At 36.4% G+C, this 19,921-nt stretch overlaps 1 protein-coding gene across 1 annotated transcript in view; it reads left to right on the top strand.

Annotated features, from left to right (window-relative positions):
* Window positions 1-19,921, top strand: part of LOC149780001 (golgin subfamily A member 2-like) — an 80,594-nt gene that overhangs the window by 16,041 nt on the left and 44,632 nt on the right. The window contains exons 5-11 of the mRNA XM_089936725.1: window positions 741-791; window positions 3,495-3,575; window positions 3,916-4,017; window positions 10,295-10,388; window positions 12,307-12,404; window positions 12,801-12,859; window positions 14,182-14,242. Coding sequence (XP_089792851.1) covers window positions 741-791; window positions 3,495-3,575; window positions 3,916-4,017; window positions 10,295-10,388; window positions 12,307-12,404; window positions 12,801-12,859; window positions 14,182-14,242 — 546 coding nt within the window. The remainder of the gene's footprint in view (window positions 1-740; window positions 792-3,494; window positions 3,576-3,915; window positions 4,018-10,294; window positions 10,389-12,306; window positions 12,405-12,800; window positions 12,860-14,181; window positions 14,243-19,921) is intronic.

Consider the following 19,921-nt stretch of genomic DNA (forward strand, 5'->3'; position numbering starts at 1 on the left):
GGATGTTTTTGGATATTGTTAATTTTGATAGTGACACTGATACACCTGTGATGCCAACAACTGAAATATAAATTTATTGTGCCATGAAGATGGTGTTTGTGAAATTAGTGATCACCAAGAAACAACTGAGTTAATGAATAAAGACAGTTTCACATGAAAGGGATTTGATTGATTCACAAGCAAATATATGTACATGTACACTGACACTTGTCCGGTTTTCTTTTCACTTCTTTTTCTAATCATGACAACCTGTATTTAAGCAACTGTATGCTGCTTGAAAATGCTGTTACCGCTACCTCTGAATTCTGACAGTAATCATGCTCATATAAATTGTTTGCTACATGTATATCCAACCTCATCAATATTGACGAGCATTGCGCATTTTGAAAAATGTACAATTTGGACATAATGTTTCTTGGTTATAATGTTTACAAAATCACAGACCCAGTGTTTACAAGTAATTGTTCAAATTATGCCCACAGTTTTGATATTTTGTGATATCATTTGTATTATTGTTTAGTGGTCACTATTGCCAATAAACTTTTGTTTTGCTTTGTGGTGTCAGAATGTATTGTGATAGTTTGTTCCATTTATTGCAATAGTATTCATTCCACAAGACATTGTTATATTCTTTATTGTTATATTCTAGAACAATCCCTGATAATATTGTTGATGGGTCGTCCTTTTTGATTTTACTGTATTCTTGTTGTGAATTATAACTTAATGTGTTTTTCTTTCAGACAGATGCTGTAATGGATGATCAAGAAAATTCCAGTGTTGCTGAACTAGAGGTACTCCACCATGTATCAAATATGTATTGCATACATAAGAGCAACTGTGAAGTTCCGGTCACTTTTGAACAATGATTGGGATTCTTTTATGTTGTTGTTATAGGGTTTAATGCCATTTTTCAGCACACAATAGGCTCTACATGGTGGCCAGTATTAATGGTGGAGGAAAAACCCGTGAAAATCCCAGAAAGAACCACCGACCCACGATAAGCTACTGGCAAGCTTTCTCACATACCGAATCGGAGACTCGAACCCACGCAGACAGAGGTGAGATGGCAGTGATCCATAACGGAGAGCGCTTTAAACCACTCGGCCACTCGGGGCCCCATTCTTTTATGTATTAATTGATTAGGGTGGTGTATATTGTTTGATGCATATGATTCTATGATGTCATCTATACTAAATATCAGAATGGCACATGCCACTTGAGTAGAGATATTTCATGTTAGATAGGAGAGGGGAATATTTCATTGGTATATAATGTATGCATGGAATAATTTATGGTGTTAGGAATATAATCTTACAGCTTGTTTCATGAATATTTTTCCAGAGCAAATGGAAAGAATCAGTACCCTCTAGCTTTATTCTTGGGTGGGAAGTTTCCTTTATGCTGTGGCAGATGTATATGTACAGTCGACTTTGCATGATCCCTACAGACCATTTGTGAAAACTTACTATGTAAGACCAGAATCTGTAGGTATAGTTGGACTTTATATACCAGATCACTGTATTAAAGTAAAATACACAGTGGAAAGTAAATTTGTGTACCCAGTGATGTATAGTACTTAAAGATCCCTTGCTCTAGCAATTTTCAAGGAAGTTGTATAGGTGTAAAGTTATCTTTATGAGGTGGCATTATACTGGGGTACATTACACATGGTATTACTATTACATAATATAATGGATTCCATCATCATACCTGCCTTATAGTAATCTCTGACTATAACACTGTTCTTCTAAGCCATACCAATTTACAGTATTATACTGGGCTGCATTGAACTTGTTACTAATACATTGTGGAAATGGGTTCATGACAATACCTGCCACATAAATAGGATGTTTCTTTAGTGAGGTGCCTTATTGCAAGAGACCACTGTTGTTGCCATTACGATGTAGTGTTTTGCAGCAAGTCACCATATGGGTTACATTATACGTAATATTACTGACTAATTAAAAAAGGGTCCACATTGAAATAACATTTTATAGTGAGGGGCTATGGTATTTCTCACATTATATGGTGTAATTTAGATTAATGTACCCAAATAATAATGATCTCAGTCCTGCTTGGACACTTGATAGTGAATGCATTGGTGTTTGTATGTGTGTCCAGTTAGGTCATCCACGTGTCCATCCATACTCATTATTAAGCTCAGTATTACGGATTGTTTTATTGGTCCTCATTATTGAAGTTTGGGTGTGTGCTCATCATGTATGCTCGGCCAGCTTCTTGTTCTGTATGTAATACAATAACACCTCAGAAATTCACAAATGATAGTGTGACATTATGCACAGCAAAGGCTCCAAATGCAGATAAAAAGTTACTCCCCACCATTGTGGATTGTCAAGTTTGTATCCTCTGTCATGGGGGAAAATAGAATCTTAAACAAGAATTCATTTCAAAGCAAATTTACGAAACTCATTAAATAATTTAATTTTTTTCTAAAGCCTTTAGTGCTTGCAAAAGATAAATATTATTTGGATTTTGTTTGAAATAAGCATGTATGTGAGATTCACAGTTTTTTTTTTGTCATCAGGATGTATTGAAATTAGAACAGTTGAATTTGTTAAATTAAATCTGAGAGTTTGCTAATAATGATATTGTCTCTGCATTTTATCGAGACAAGAAAAACACATTTTAAATGTTCAGTATACAGTACAAGTATGAGTTTAAATTGATGGACCTATTTTTGGAAGTAAATGGTAATGATCTCATCATATGAATTATAATTCTATGATTGCTCAAAGCATGCACGGCTAGTTTGGTTTGCTGCAACACAAGTAGGGTTATTTAATGCTGAGACAATTGGACCAAAGTGTCTTGCCCAAGGACATACTACTGAAGCCAACCTGGGCAGATACAGTTGGACATTGCGAATGGAGATGCCTCTATAACCAGCCTCTGCTGATATGATTATTAAATTAAAAATGCATCCATTCATTTGCGAGTCGGTTGAGCTAACCATGTAGCTACAGGGGCTCTTTCCATAATCAGTCATTACTTAAATATGCATAAGAGTGCATCATTCCTATTCTGTGTACGCAAGCCCACAGTGAGTATTGACAATAGACCTATTCTGTGTACCCACGCCCACAGTGGGTATTGACAAAAGGCCTATTCTGTGTACCCAAGCCCACAGCGAGTATTGACAACAGACCTATTCTGTGTACCCAAGCCCACAGCGAGTATTGACAACAGACCTATTCTGTGTACCACTGCGCATAGGGGGTATGCACTCTAGGAACATGGCATATGAAAGTCCTATGGCACTACAGACTCTGTATTCACTGAACTTTGTTCTGTGTAGTTGCTTCTGATAGCATACTGGTAGACTTCTGTTTCATGCAGTTTTAAGTACAGTGTAGTTCCATTAGAAAAAATAGTAGAAGACAAATTTTATCACATGAAGTTACCTTGCCTTGCAGTTTATGATTTTAAAATACAAGCTGACTTAATGTTGCAAATAATATTTGTCTCTTTTTCAGAGAAGAAATAGAGAATTAGCTGCCCTCCTGGAAAGACATTCCCAAGCTAATGAACAACTTAACATTCAGGTTCAGCAATTGGTAAATGTTTATTCTCTTTATTTTGAATAATGTATGACATGCAAATTAAGTTAACTACACTTAAAATACATTGATGTTCAGATCTATACCTATGTTTGTGTGTGAAGAGAAATGGTGATTAAATAAAGGGTAATAATTAAACAAAATACATCAAAAGCTAAAGATTTAAGAGAGAAGCATGTGTCATGTCAAGCCTTTATTATGTAAACCCTGTTAATTTAATTGTAAATTCTTGTTATATTGAAGTGATATTTAATTTGTTGGGGATAAGGTTGAAGAAAGTAGACTGAAATGACGTGTTTGTGATGTACAATTTAATTGCATCCTATATTAATTTCAGAGGGAACACACACAAGCCGTTCATCTGCAATTAGAAAAAGAAAGGGAGGTGTTAACAGAAAGGCTTAAGAAGGAAGTTGGCCCACTGAAAGAACAACTTCAGGTGTGTTAAACCTTATTTGCATGAAGTTTGATTTTAGTTTTGTGAAAGGGCTTAGAAAGAACAATAATTGGTTGTGTAACAAAATGTCCCATGAAAAAGTTAAGTTTAGACCACTGGTTGGATTGAGAAAAAGGACCTACATTTGGAGGTGGTCCCATATTTTCTTCAGATAATCACCTGATTGTTGTATCGTAGGACTATGTCTACTGCCTTGCTGATGCAGTCCTCTCCGACTGAAAAAGAGGGTCATTCTTTTGACTTGTTTAAGCAGCCAACGTGCTAAAAGATTGTCTACTTGTCAAGACGGAAGTCAGATTAGAATGGTCTTCTCTTTGATAAAATTATTGGCACCAATCCTATCATTATTTCCTGTTCAGCCCTAGTCAGCACACTTTATTGAGATTTCACAAATACTGATCCTCTTCATCCACTTAGTGATTCTTTGCAAAATTTCTCATTTCAGGGATGTGTATTCCATCTGTTTTCGATTCTAAATCTCCCTCTGTTGTCATTGTACTTTAATATTTTGCATATAAACTGTCTTTTTCATATACACGTATCAATGCCATCTTATTTGCCCTTCCAATGGTCTATACACACAACTCTGTGCTCAGTCTTTTTTATTCTTCAATTAAATGACATGTTATAAGATCATTAGAGTATTTTGTTGACATTTATCCTACTTCACTGCACCACTTAACAGTTCAGCATCATGCTTACCTGGTTAAACCTGTATATGCCATTGTCTTTTCTCTAATTATAGGAGTCATCAACACTGGGCATGATTTGAACCATGCATGTGAGACATGCTTACATTGGTCAGTGGATGGGATGAGCATTTGAACCTGGCAGTCAAAAGAGAGCCAAGAAATGCACAAGCATGATGATGTGGATGTCTTACTTTGTTGCCAATTTTCAGATATCTGAACCACTGCAGACAGAAAGATTGCTTATTCAGAGGAAAAGTCTGAAAGTGCTGCCATTGTGGGCTTCTTTTACAACCTCAGCCCCACTAAAGCTCCTGCTACCACAACCTGAATATATGATTACAACACAACCTATCAACCCATTACTGATAGGGCATCATGCCCAACTGGACCAGTCATTGATATCTAGTTATCACAAGTAGATCCTGTTGCTGATGAGGGTGATCTTTCCTGGAATATTAGTGCTGGACTTCAGCTGCAGAAACCAGTTGTCCCAAGACTATGTGCACTTGAGCTCTGACAGTCTTGACTGATTCCTTCAACTACTGGGACTGATTATTGTGATCTGTTTTATCATTTTGTCTAATCCCATCCCAAAACATAGAAATCTGGCAACGGGTCACAAAAGTTCACAACCAGATCTGCCCACCCACCCAGCTTAACTTAATAATAATAGTCTGTTTTATGTAGGTGACACAATTGGTACAAAAAATAATCTTCCTTGTGGCCCTTAAAATTGCATGATGTTTGGTGAACCGTCACAAACAGTCAAAATTCTGGCCAATTTAAGTATCATAGATTGATACTGGACAGGTCAATCACTGATCCTGGTTATAGTGAAAACTTTCCATTCCTTCACACATGGTTCCAGTTCTAGACAAGCGGTTAACACAGATGAATGATAAAGCCAGGAATTGCACAGTTGAGGGTGTTGATTCCATTAGTCTTGCCATCATCTTCTTTGACAATTTCTAGCTGGCTGAAACCTTGAAGGTGGAAAGTTTGCCCTTTCAGAAGAAAGTTCAGCAGTGCTGCTTATCACATTCTTCTTGCACAGCTGTAGCCCTGCCTCACCCTTAATGCCACAAACCTGTGAACCTATGGGACCAGTGTGATATGGTGCAGAAGTCCATCTAGACCAGTCAAGGACATGCCATCACCACAGATTAAACCCAGTACTGGTTATTGTGACCTGCCCAGGGATAAGTAGTAGTTGACTTGGGGTGCAAGATATCAGTTGGACCCTAACTATAGCCAATCACCTATAGCACAGCCTCAGCCTATGCCTGCAATTTTAGAACTGGTACAAAGATATATTTCTGATATACCACATCCTGGCTCCGTATCAGCAGCACTGATAACAACAGTTCCAGCCCATAATCTTCCTGGATGCCCAGCATAATCAGCAGTCACAGTGAATCGTCTCATGCTACACAGTACTGGACCCATAACAGTGTATCATGGTTCATCACCTGACATGTGTCCCAGCTACATCATATGAATGCTGGTTCCAGCTATGGCAATGTCCCATTTCCACTTTCCTGGGTACCAATATGAGACCATCAGTAATACAGTGAACTTGGCTGTACCAGCATGGCTAAACCATGAACATAGCCTAAACCCTTTCATCATGAACCCTGCTGATGGTCACAGCTTAGTGTCATTCTCTTATATGGCTTGTGTGCTTTACAGGTCAGTCCAGCAGACCAGTACTCATTCTGCAGTGTTATAACTGCTTCTGCTAATCTACAGATTTCTTCTTATTTATCCATGTTCACTGTTATGAAAAACAGCCACAAAGCCATTGTTTGATCTCAGCAGAGATTAGGAAAATCCCTTCTCAAAGGCACAGTTTTCCTTCAAGAAGGGCCCCGAATGGTCTAAAGCGCTCTCCATTGCGGATCACTGCCATCTCACCTCTGTCTGTGTGGGTTCGAGTCCAAGGCTCGGCTAACGTTGGTACGTGGGAAAGCCTGCTGGTAGCTTCTTGTGGGTTGGTGGTTCTTCCCTGGGTTTTCCTGGGTTCTTCCTCCACCAGTTATACTGGCCATCATGTATAGCCTATTTTGTGCTGAAAAATGGCATTAAACCCTAGAACAACAACATCAAGAAGGACCCAGTTTCCAAGGGCCACTGGTGTAAAGGCATTGGGAGATAATGATTGGCTTCAATTCATCTTCTCTCCCTATCAGCCTTCCTAAAGGAAATTATGCCTTGATCATGCAATCCTTTTCACCCTTTTCTAAAACCATAGTGAAGGTGGTAGAAGACTGCAACACTTTGCCAATGAATAGAGATTCTCCCCTGATCATCTGTGGATACTGAAAATCATCTCACATTCTGTGCCCCTCCCTCATTCTCAAAGGCTTCCTTCACTACAGTCATCCCAAGAGACCCTTACAAAGCTGATCTTATAAAGCAAAAACTCAACTCTCTCTTTAGGAAAAGGGTGTTTGAAATTCACAGCAAAAATTCACCTGGCTTTTATCCCAGACTTTACCTTGTTCCCAGATCTAATTTCAAGCTCCATCCAGTCATGAATACACAGAAAACCATATACTTTTTTGTTTTCAATGAAATACAGAAAACTTGCACATATTGGTATTGAGGCAAAAAAGAAAATGTTCCACAGGTTATTTATATGTATTTTAAAATACTAACAGTGTTTTATTTTTTTCCTTTTGATAGGGTTCCTGCACCCTCCTGATTTTTAAGGACGTCATGGAACTGGAATTTGATTTTAGTGAAAATATCCTGGAAACATCCTTGAAAATTACTTTTTTCATAAAATGTTCTGGAATTTGATATTGGAAAGCTAAACTAATTTTTGTATATGCAGAAAATGCGTTATTTATCCACTGCAAGTTTGCGGTGAATGATTTTGCAATGATTGCCATTTTTTATTGATAGTCATGGTTGAGTATAGTAACTAAAAGATTTTTGCACACATGCATTCAACTGTTGTATTGTACCTTTAATCTAGTATCAGTCTTTAAAAATGACTCTTGGAATTTGTCATTTTCTCTGGAAAACTCCTGGAAAATAAAAATCACTTGGGTGCAGGAACCATGTCTAATCCTGTTTAATGTACCTTATTCGATGTTCATCCTTTGATCTTGTTTAATGTACCTTATTCAACGTTCATTGCTTTAATCCAGTTTAATGATTTTTAATCTATGTTCTTCACTTTGACCATGATTAATATACCATAGCTTTATTCATCTCTTTGATCCTGTTTAATATACCATATTTCATGTTTATCTTTTTGATCCTTTTTTAATTACCATATTCCATGTCCAGCCCTTTGATTTGTAATGTACCATATTCGGTGTTCATTTCATTGATCCTGTTTAATGTACTTTGTTCTATTTTCATCTCTTTCTACCTCTTTAATGTACCTTATTCTATTTTTATCTCTTTGATCCTCTTTAATGTCTTTTATTCGGGGGCCCTGAGTAGCCGAGTGGTCTAAAGCGCTCTCCGTTACGGATCACTGCCATCTCACCTCTGTCTGTGTGGGTTTGGCCAATGTGGGTATGTGAGAAAGCTTGCCAGTAGCTTCTTGTGTGTCGGTTCTTCCTGGGGTTTTCTCGGGTTCTTCCTCCACCATTAATACTGGCTACCGTGAATAGCCTATCATGTGCTGAAAAATGGCGTTAAACCCCACAACAACAACAACAATGTCTCTTATTCTAAGTCCATCACTTTGAGCCTGTTAATGTACCATATTCAGTGTTTATCTCATGGTCCTGTTTAATGTACCTTATTTTGTGTTCATCATTTTGATCCAGTTTAATGTACCAGATTTCCCAAATCTTTAAATTCATCAGAATTCTTATTGCTTTTATTTTATCATTTTTCGTGTCTTTCTTGTTTGATACAAGTTACAAAATACAAATAACTAACCAATACAAGTTTTGCCATGAATTACACTTCTGTCTGAAATTTTTTATTAGCAGCTTCAAGTACCAGGGAAAATTGCTGCAAACCCATGAAAAATGATGTAAATGATATACATTAACAATCATTACACCTTATTTTCACGAAACTTCTTGCAAACTGTTAGCAAAAATATAATATGCCAAGATATTATGAGAGCATGCTTTGTTTGTATAATCAGCTGTGTAGCTCAAAACACTGATGATTACATTATGACATCATCTGTATTATATCACTTACTACCTAGGTGTAGTACTATGAGTTATGGGAAAGATTCGTTATAAAAATTATCATGTTTTTGACATATATTTTATTTAGTAACGAAAAAAAATAATTCTTGTACAGTTCTTAAGTGGATTATATTGTCTTCTTAAATATTTGTTCATCTATTACTTTAATGGAAAATATAGCCATTTGATACTTTTTCCCATTATACTTAATTATATAATGACCCTTGGTACCCTGAGGACTCTGAGGGCATTTTCAATGTCCCAAGGACTGCACCACCTTTGTTATCTCTCTTGACACCTTGTGATGCCAACCATTTTGCAGACTACAGGATACAGCTTGGTGGGCCGCATGCAGCCCATGTGCCACGTATTTTAGACCATGGTATACATTGTGTTAAAAGTATTGCATAAAAATGCTCACCAAGATACGTGACATTGTATAAATATTTTATTGATTTTCAGGTGGCAAAACAAGATTCATGACACTATGCACTTTTGCTTGATTTTGAACAGGCACAACAAGATACATGACATTGTACACTTATTTAATTCTGAACAGGCACACCAAGATACATGACATTATACACACATTTATTTAATTCTGAACAGGCACACCAAGATAAATGACATTGTACACACTTTTATTTAATTTTGGGCTGGCACAACAAGATACATGACATTGTACACTTATTTAATTCTGAACAGGCACACAAAGATACATGACACTGTACACACACTTATTTAATTCTGAACAGGCACACCAAGATAAATGACATTGTACACACTTTTATTTAATTTTGGGCTGGCACAACAAGATACATGACATTGTACACTTATTTAATTCTGAACAGGCACACAAAGATACATGACATTGTACACACACTTATTTAATTCTGAACAGGCACACCAAGATAAATGACATTGTACACACTTTTATTTAATTTTGGGCTGGCACAACAAGATACATGACATTGTACACTTATTTAATTCTGAACAGGCACACAAAGATACATGACATTGTACACACATTTATTTAATTCTGAACAGGCACACCAAGATAAATGACATTGTACACACTTTTATTTAATTTTGGGCTGGCACAACAAGATACATGACATTGTACACTTATTTAATTCTGAACAGGCACACAAAGATACATGACATTGTACACACACTTATTTAATTCTGAACAGGCACACCAAGATAAATGACATTGTACACACTTTTATTTAATTTTGGGCTGGCACAACAAGATACATGACATTGTATACACTTTTAATTGATTTTGGGTTGCTTAGACTATTGGACATGCATGCATCATGAATGTACTGACTAATCAAGTTCTGTGGTATTCACTTGAAGTTGTGTCAAGATATTATTCATAACCTTGATGCATTACAGGTTCACATCCAGACTATTGGAATTTTGGTGGCAGAGAAAACAGAACTTCAATCACATCTTAGCCAGTCACAGAAAATTGCTGATGAAAGATTTAGTAAGTAAAGTAGTACTTGCAGATAAACTGTCAGAATTTTAAGAAAAGTCAATGGCTGCCTGTCAATCTGAATGATTAGTTATACAGGTACTTTTTCAAAGGGAAATTATATTAAATGTGAACTTGAACTGCTTTGTTTTAAGTGCATTCATGCCATCCCACCCCATCCCCATGAGGTATTAGCATAGTTATTACTACTTTAAATGGCATAAAAGCATAATCTGAGCAATAAAAGATATATCTTACTTGCCATAATTACAGAAAACCACATGCAAAATTTCACATTTATTTTTGCTACTTATCTGAATCTACATTTAGTTCAATTTCTTATCAAAAAATCAGCTAAATCCATGTTTATTAGTACACAAAACAAAATGATAAATTATTTATACACAACATTCACTTTAACTAGTCCAGATGTTTAACTTTTTTGCTAAATGGTTGTAAAGTGAAGTCCACGAATTCTGAATGATGTATTGCATCATTGTCGACTTTCTCTTTAAATTTTTTTAAAGCACTATATTTTTGTGATGCAGCATGTTCTTAGCTTTAAAAAATCCCTAAGATTATTCAGTTATCTACTAGTCTACTAGTCACATCGATAAAGCCCATTTTGCTTAATATTTGGTGCAATGTTTTTTAATCTTTTCAATATAGACTGGTCTTCTCTTAAAGTGTGTATCAAACTATAATGGATCTGTGATACATGGTTTCAAAATGAAACTCATAAATTTTCTTGGAAATGTGTTTATGCACTAACTTTAAATAGAAAATGAGGAAACTGTTTGATGTACTAACCAAATGGCAGCACACATAAAAATATAAGATCAATAGACAGAGGTCTACAACAGATAAACGTGCAGCAGCAAATAGTCGCAGGTTCAATTCCCGGACGAGTCATACCAGAGACTTTAAAAAATGGTTCTAACAGCTGCCACGCTTGGCGCTCAGCATTAAGAGGTTAGTGCTTGGACTGGTCAGCCTGGTATCAGGATAATGTGACTGGGTGAGTCATCATGCTACATGTCTGCAGCATGATGCCCAAGTGCTAGACATCACAATAAACTGTCACACTCCAGAAATCATTGCGATATGACTGAAACATTGTTAAAGCTATGTTAAACAATCCAAATCTAGATATAATGATTGATCTGTACTTGTTTTTTTTTCTTCACTCAAATAAAATAGGTACCTAAAAGCTAATTTTATTACCCTGATAATTATGAACAGGTGGGTACCCGAGTACCCATGTACCCATTGACAGCTTTGCTTGCAGAGCAAGCACATTTTAAACTTTTTTCTCTAATGAATGTTGATTGGAGCATATATCTTGTTTCTATCTCTGTAGATTGATCAGAGTATTAAAACAATTGAGGAAACAGGATTATTATGGTCAACATGAGTCCAGGATCTGAAATGTCAAGTTAGTCAACATGTCATGTTACTTGCTGGCCATTTGTCAGTCATTTCTAACAGATACCATGAATTTAGGATTTCTAAGATGGTCAAACATGCCATAATGGTCACCTGTGTCAAGAAGCCATCCATCATCGACAACCATCTCTTCAGTTATCCATAAATCAAATTATTGTATAAATTGATTGTTTTTAAACAACACTTGTCTTAGAAAGTCACTTTAGTCACTTCTTGTAGGTGGCTGCTGAGGACAGGTTTGTCTGTATTGAGAATTGAGCTTTTTTGAAAAGGGTTGAATGTCATGAAGAACTGGAAATGAATTCCAAATTTTGTACTGTTTATTAAATACAGAATGATTTTTATTTTGAAAAGCTCAGAAAATATGGAGGATTTTGTATAGAATGTAGTGGATAATCAGTCAACATGAGAGTCAAATGCCTTGCATAACATAACACAGGCATTTGGCAATAGCTAGTCAGTATAATTCTTTCCACCTTTACAGATGAGATAGAGGAACTAAGTGGTCGGTTGAAAGCTTCCAGACAAAGACTTGGTGAGCTCGAGAGAAGTTTGTCTACCTCTGGTCAACAGTTTGAAAAGGTAGAAATATCTTTTTTGTATCTGTCTCATGGCTTTATACTGTTTGTAGAAGTCTTGTTTGGTTAGTAATCAGTAGCATTGTTATTATGCAGGTAGCCATCTTCAAAGATTTCTTAAATGGCATTTTAATATATTGTCATAAATTTGATTGTTAACTTTCATTAAGAATGAATTATTTTAGTCTTTGTCCCGTGGTCATAAAGCTAAATGTTTATGTGAAGAAATAAGTTTCTAATAATAATTCAGTTTCAGTCATACAGTGTTAAATTGCAAATAAAATTTAAATTTCATTATGAAGGTAATTTACTTTTATTCAGTTATTTCAAGATTTAATTCCTTTTTTTGTTGCAAGCTTATTTCTGTGGTTACTTGTATTCACAAATGTTCTTTTTACAGTCAAGTAAAGATAGTGCCAAAGAGGTGGACAGGTTAAAGTTGGAACTATACAAATCAAAGTAAGTGCCTTTATATTATTCTTCTCTTGAGGGAGTTCGCTTCCTATAGTGTTTTTGGATTTGGTATAGTGCCTGAATCTAGTGCAAATGTACTAGTTTCCACCAGTTAACATTGTAGGAGGACTTTTCCCAAGAAAGGTGGAAGTAACAGATTTAGGATATTCCATGATATCACATGTCTTATAAAGTGTGCAGATGGCAATAGCGTCCAAAGCAACAGGTATAATTTCTGCAACAGGTATAATTTCTGTAGTCACTTTTAGCATCATGTTGTTGTTTTGGGTTTATTGCTTTTTTGAGCAAACGATAGGCTATACATGGCAGTTGGTATAACCTGTGGAGGAAGACTGTGGTTAGAACCACGGATCTATGGGAGGCTACTGGCAAGCTTTTTCAAACATCCACATTGGCCAAACCTAAGATTTGAGCATATGTGGAAAGAGGTGATACGGCTTTAATCAATAAAGGCAAATGCTTTAGACCACTTGGTCACATGGAACCACTTTGCATCCTATAGGACAGGGTAATTGAATATTATTCTAAAATATATTGCATAATTGAAACTCAACAATTTATCATGTGATGTACCAGTATATGTTAATATTGTAGAATGCATGCAGTCTTGTTGCATGGGGTTTTTTGAAGTCTCTTCAGACTTTCTTATGAAACACAGAATTAGTAATCCACCTTTTAATCCATGTCTGTTATTGTACCATTGTTTTTAACATCATGAAGAAAATTTAAAACTGTTATCTTAAAGGTTTGACATTTTCTCTTGTAACAAAAATATAGAGTTTTGGGATATTATGTATACAGCACCTGTTACAGTTCAGGATTTGATTACATTCTACCAGGTAACAGACACCATATGTGTGGTGATATTATACATGCCATATTAAAATGATGGAATGTTGCTGATTGCCTTAAAATAACTACATAGAAAAAAATAATTTTACTTTCAGTAGAAAACTACATACGGGTAACTTGTATGCAATAATGGGTGAACTTGCATTACTGCCAGAAAAAAAGAAAATACAACCTTTCTCCCATTAAAAGAAAATTGTATGCATTTATAGGCTTGACCCTGAAAGCATTTTCTTCATATTATGTTCATCATATTATAACTGTACTACAAGATGTGAACAACGAAATCTCACTAATCTGGAATATTTTTCATTGATACCTACAATGGAATTTTTCTTAAAACCTAAGCTGTGCAGCACACTAATTTCATAATATTACGGTCTGATGGAATTTGATTAGTTGTGTCAGCCCTTCATCCAGTTTTATTTCGTATTAATTGCTATCCACTTTTTTCCCAGTAAATCCCTGGAAGAACTGAGGCAGCAGACATCAGAATTACAAGAAAAATTACAGTCAAAGGTAAAATGGGTTTTAATTATTTCATATAAATTACATTCAAAGGTAAAGGGATTTTCATTATACCATATACCGCTCCAGTGGCCTAGTGGTTAGAGCATCCGCCTTGGATGCGGGAGGTCGTGGGTTCGATCCCCGTCCGAGTCATACCAAAGACTTACAAAAATGGTACTAACAGCTGCCTCGCTTGGCGCTCAGCATTAAGAGGTCAGTGTTAGGACTGGTCAGCCTGGTGTCAGAATAATGTGACTGGGTGGGACATCATACTACATGTCTGCAGCATGATGCCCCAGTGCTAGACATCACTATAAACTGCCACACTGCAGACATCTTAGCAATATGACTGAAAAATTGTTAAAGCTACATTAAAAATTCACATCACGTCACATTATACCATATAAATTACATTCAAAGGTAGAGGGATTTTCATTAGACCATATAAATTACATTCAAAGGTAAAGGGATTTTAATTATACAGTGTGGCCCCGCTATAACACGGTAGTTGGGAGCCATAAAATCCAACTGCGTTATATACCGAATCATGTTATATGCAACCAAGTCAATTAGCTGAAGAAAATGTTACCCTCCCCCCAAAAAAAAAAAAATTGTGGGGTGTGTGTGTGTGTGGGGGGGTAATAAATGCGGGTGGTAAAATATATGCTTCGTCGGCACAGTTACCATCTTGAATTGATGCATATTAAATGAGAAATACACCTGTAGTGAAAACAGAGAAGACATAATATAATAGTTTACTTTATTTAGAGAACCATGAATTGGTACATATACGTGAATCCTGTTTATATATAAATGTCTAATGTATAGCATGAATAGAGTATCAACACCGTGTATTCACCTGCGAACCTCATCATATACATTGAATCCACAATATAAGTGATTCCATTGAAAATATGCACACACAGCTTTAAAATATTCATTAATTTTGTAACAGGTCATATTGGTCTGAATTCATTAGAAAAACTTAGCACAATCATGTAACTAATGACGAAGCACATTTATTTTAAAGTACGTTCCAAGTCGGTAAAAATTGGTTTGAGTTTTAAGATAAACTTTATGCCTACAAAAAGGAAACTTTCACAGCACAGTTAACGTGTTCCAGTCACGTTGGAAAATGCAAAATTCCATCAGATTCCATCACTTTTATTTATATTTGGTACTGACTTCCTTTGAAGAAAAGTTCTTTGCTGTTATTAAAAGATGGTAGTCAGCTTTCTTTGATGACAGGTGCATGCGCTATTAAAGTCACCATTAAAGGACAGCTTTGGAGAACCAAACGAATGCCCATTTCTTATTGTGGCGGCAACATAAAAAAACTGTATTGCATGATTGAGACTGGTATGTTTTCCATTTGCCGAGTATGTTTTCATAATAGTCGGTGCTTCAAAGGTAATCATTTCCTTTGAAATTTCAGCAAACTATTTTATCTGCTGAATAAACCAATAAGTAAGATGTATTTTTTTCTTTTTTCTGTTAACATTTGTGGTAGTAGCATGATGCTGCCTTCCACGCTTGCATCTGAAAATTAACAAAGGGTCAACGGACGATACAGACGTAGGTGTTCTGATGACAGGGATTATTACAGAAAATGTGAGCATTCTGAAGGATTTAATTCTGAGTGAAATGAAGAGGAATTTTACTTACCATCCACATACAAATGACAGTCTTTGTAAATATATTAATTACTAGCGAGCGGCTGAAAATCCGATGAAAGATAGATTACGAGACAATGCCTCGTCCGGTTGATCTACATTACCAGAAATGTAAACAACAAAAAAAGCGGATATTTCAAAACATACAGAACTCATGCTAGATGTCAGGATAAGCGGATTATGATACAACAATGCACTGTTTAGATGGTTTGTCAGTATGGACAAAGAATTTGTTTATGTAACAATAGATAAATTTCAGTGCATTTTATATCCAGTTTGCGGCTTCCTTTCATGGTGCCTCTGAATTTCTGCACTCCAAACCAATGGTTGTATATCAAAGTTTAAACAGCCAACAATGTCGCCAACAAATAAAAAAAGCCACATGGTATGTTTTGCAGCCAATAGGGAAAAACAATCCAAGTTTGCAACATTGGCAAAGACCAACGCGATTCCAGAATAAACTTTTTATGCGTTTTTTCTTCTTACTTTTATATATATAAAAAAATACTTTTTCATGTATGAGAAAATTTCAGGAGCCAAGCCACGATTGTCTTGTATTATTCATACGCGATCTCTTCCCCAAAAGGATAAGCAACTTTTTACGTTTTTTATCGTACTTTTTAAAAAAGGAATTTGTGCACAAGAAAAATACATGTATATGAAATTTCGGGAGCCATGCCATGATCGCGTTATATCGGAACGCGCTATAGCAGGGTCAGACTGTACCATATAAATTACATTCAAAGGTAAATGGGTTTTAATTATACCATAAAAATTACATTCTGAGTTAAAGGGATTTGTAATTACACAACTTACAAAGACATGTCCCAACCATTGAAATTTCATTTCTGCTCACTAACATTAGAAGGACTGCATGGATTGTAACAAAATTTGATGAAAGGCTTTACATTAAAAAGACCAAGGCCAAAGGTGATTTTTCACCATTTTGTGACAATATTTAATGGAGTCATGACTTCTATTCAACTTAGAACATTGTGCTTTAAATTCATCAGAAGTCATATTGATCCATATCAAATTGCAAAATGTGTGATATCAGTGTATTGACAAATCAAAAAGGCAGTCAAGTATTATTTCATTTTAAATTAATATACAGTGTAGATTGTAATTTACATATGATAAAGATATTAAATTCAATAGAAGCACCTGTCCAAAACGTTCTTCATCACCTTCATGTGGCATGCGTACATTGTGGGCAGAAAACATTTGGTCATTGTTGAGAAAAGGCAATTGAAGGTTCAAGATGAAAGGGCACAAAGTATTAGGCATTCATCCTAATTCCAAGTCTTTGGTGAGTTGTATGTATGAACATTAAGATGACACCCCCATCTCCAACAAAGATATGTAAAACGGCAAACTGCAGTGACAGTTTGTCCTGATGCCATTGAAGCTACACCACTCATGTATTGAATCCTGTATGATAGATGGACTACAACATTATCTGTAACAAGCTTTGTCATCAAGCTAATTGGATGAAACCAAGACCATTCTTTATCCAGTATGGCAGTCCACTGTGAACAAGTTCCAAGCCCAGGACATGCATGGACTTGAAGCCAGGCTTTCAGGATTACCTTCAGAATTTGCCATCTGGAAGGGACTGTAATTCATTTATCATTCACTGTATGCTATCCTGTTTGCTAACTAACCATTCCAGCCATCCAACCAATCATTGTATGGTTTTAGTGGGCATGAATCATCTCAGACTGGCAAACTATCTCTTATGGCCATATCAATGGTGTACCAGAGACGGGATGATCATTGACAGAAAAACCACGGGGGTAACTCTCAGCAAAACCAGCAGTTTTCTTGTGGCTAGACAAATTATAGGTAGACACGAGAGTTTCTCCACCCCTAGTCCTCTTGCAAACCACCAGTGGCTCACCATCCCTCCAGCATGATGGTGACCTCCCTAGTGATGCGAGATTCCTTTTCTGCCAGGTATTCTTCTGATTTCTTTCACCCACCCCCTCCACTTCCATTATCATTGTTAATGACAGAGATCCCAACAGATATCACAAAGGCAGACGAGTTACAGAAGGAGATAGAGCAGTTACTCATGAAGTCGTAGGGTGCAGGTAGTCCAAAAGCTAGTAGACTCATGTATTTATCCAGACTTTTCAGGTTACAAAAGCCAGAAAATTGAGACCTGTCATAGACTTGAGAAGACTCAGTTTCTTACTGTGCCCAAGTGAAAGATGGATATGTCATGGTTGGTCTGTCTGTTTGTGTGACATGTTGAATATGTGATCAGTCTCAATATGTCGAATGCATATTTCCATATACCCTATTTTCACTGTCTCATGCAAGTGCCTTTGTGACAGCTACCATGAGGTAGTGTACCAATTCATGCTTCATTGGCAAGACCGGGAGTGGCTAGAAGTAGGAATACCTTTGGAAGACTTACACTAACTGAAGTAACTATGTTTACAGATGCCAGTTTTTTGTGGGGATGGGTGGACACTTGCTACCAGACTTTGTGATGGTCAGTAGCAGGTGGATGCTGCAAGAGAAGACTGTTTACATAGTTATCCTGGAAAAGAAGGCCATACTTCTTGCCTCCCATTCCTGGTTTGATCACATCTGAAACATGACAGTATTTCTGATGTTGGATAAATTTGGTCATAGTGAACTACCACTTAATATGGTGGTGGACTGGACCACTGCATTATGGTATGGATGTACCTTTGTTGGTGTACCAAGTATCATATAAACATACATGTGTGGTCAGACTCAGTGTCCTGGCCAATTCGTTATTGAGGCAAGGATCACTTCTTCATATAGAATTTCCTTCCCATTCATCTCTTCATTCCTGGATTCAGTGGTATGGGTTGTTGATGCCCTTTCAGCTGGGAGGGTATATACTTGTTATGACTTGAAAACTAATCCAGAAAATAAGGAGCAGGGCTTTCTCCAGCTGCTATTCATGAGGCATGGCCTCACAAAATAGGTATTTGTAGCTGCCCATACACTTAACACACTCCATTCAGGACAGCACAGCTTCAGTCCAGGTGTGACCTTGCAACATTAACTGGATTCTTATGGGAAATTTACATATGTAGTCAGGTGCAGGTTCCTACAAGGATTGCTGTCGCATATACATAATCTTAATGTGTGCTGCCTTAACATTAGGATAATTTCATCCATTCAGTAGAGCAGTCATCATGCTTCTACAGGGTGATGTTGACAGAGGTTGAATGCTCAAGCATTTCTTCTTTCTCTTACCTTTCTCCTAATGTTAATGTCATCGGGTAATGTGTTTGATGGAGAAAGAAAATATTTTATTAAATTATGTTTTCTCTGAAAATACTTACCCAATGACATTATTGTCAATTCCATCCTTACAAATGCAATCATACTATTTTAAATTTGGCTCAAGCTTATTTTGGAGCAGATATCCAAGAGACAATACTTTTGAGCTGTGGAAAATAGTAAATAACAAACATAAAGAACAATTTCATATCTTGCTAAAAATTGGCTAAGCTATCCATGTATGTGCCTCTTTAGATGGCAGAGTATGATTGGGGGGGGGGGTCTCAGCAACAAAAAATATTCACACACTGCCTAGGAACAGATTAAGTTCAAGAACAATAAACATTAATTGTGATACTGCTAGAGGGGACATTATTTGAAGATTTTGATTTAGATAGAGCCCAACCAGAGTGGAGCAGGAAGAAAGAGAGATGGATATTGAACTATTTATTTCCCTGCCCCCACCCCATTTTCCTACCTCCTGCCCTTATTTTGGTGATAAGGTGGGAAAAACAACCTTATTATAAAATCCTGATTTAAGAGTGGTGATTGATTGCCATATACACATAAGAGTGGTGATTAATTTCCATATCCACATAATAGTGGTGATTAATTGCCATATCCACATTATGAGAGGGGTGATTAATAACCAAATCCACATGATAGTGATTAATTGCCATTATCCACATTACGAGAGTGTCTAGTATACTTAAAGTATTTATGGTGAGATCAGATATCCAAGAGACAA

This window comes from Sinohyriopsis cumingii, chromosome 16 (assembly GCF_028554795.1).
Source record: "Sinohyriopsis cumingii isolate HCF-2022 chromosome 16, ASM2855479v2, whole genome shotgun sequence".
NCBI lineage: Eukaryota > Metazoa > Mollusca > Bivalvia > Unionida > Unionidae > Sinohyriopsis > Sinohyriopsis cumingii.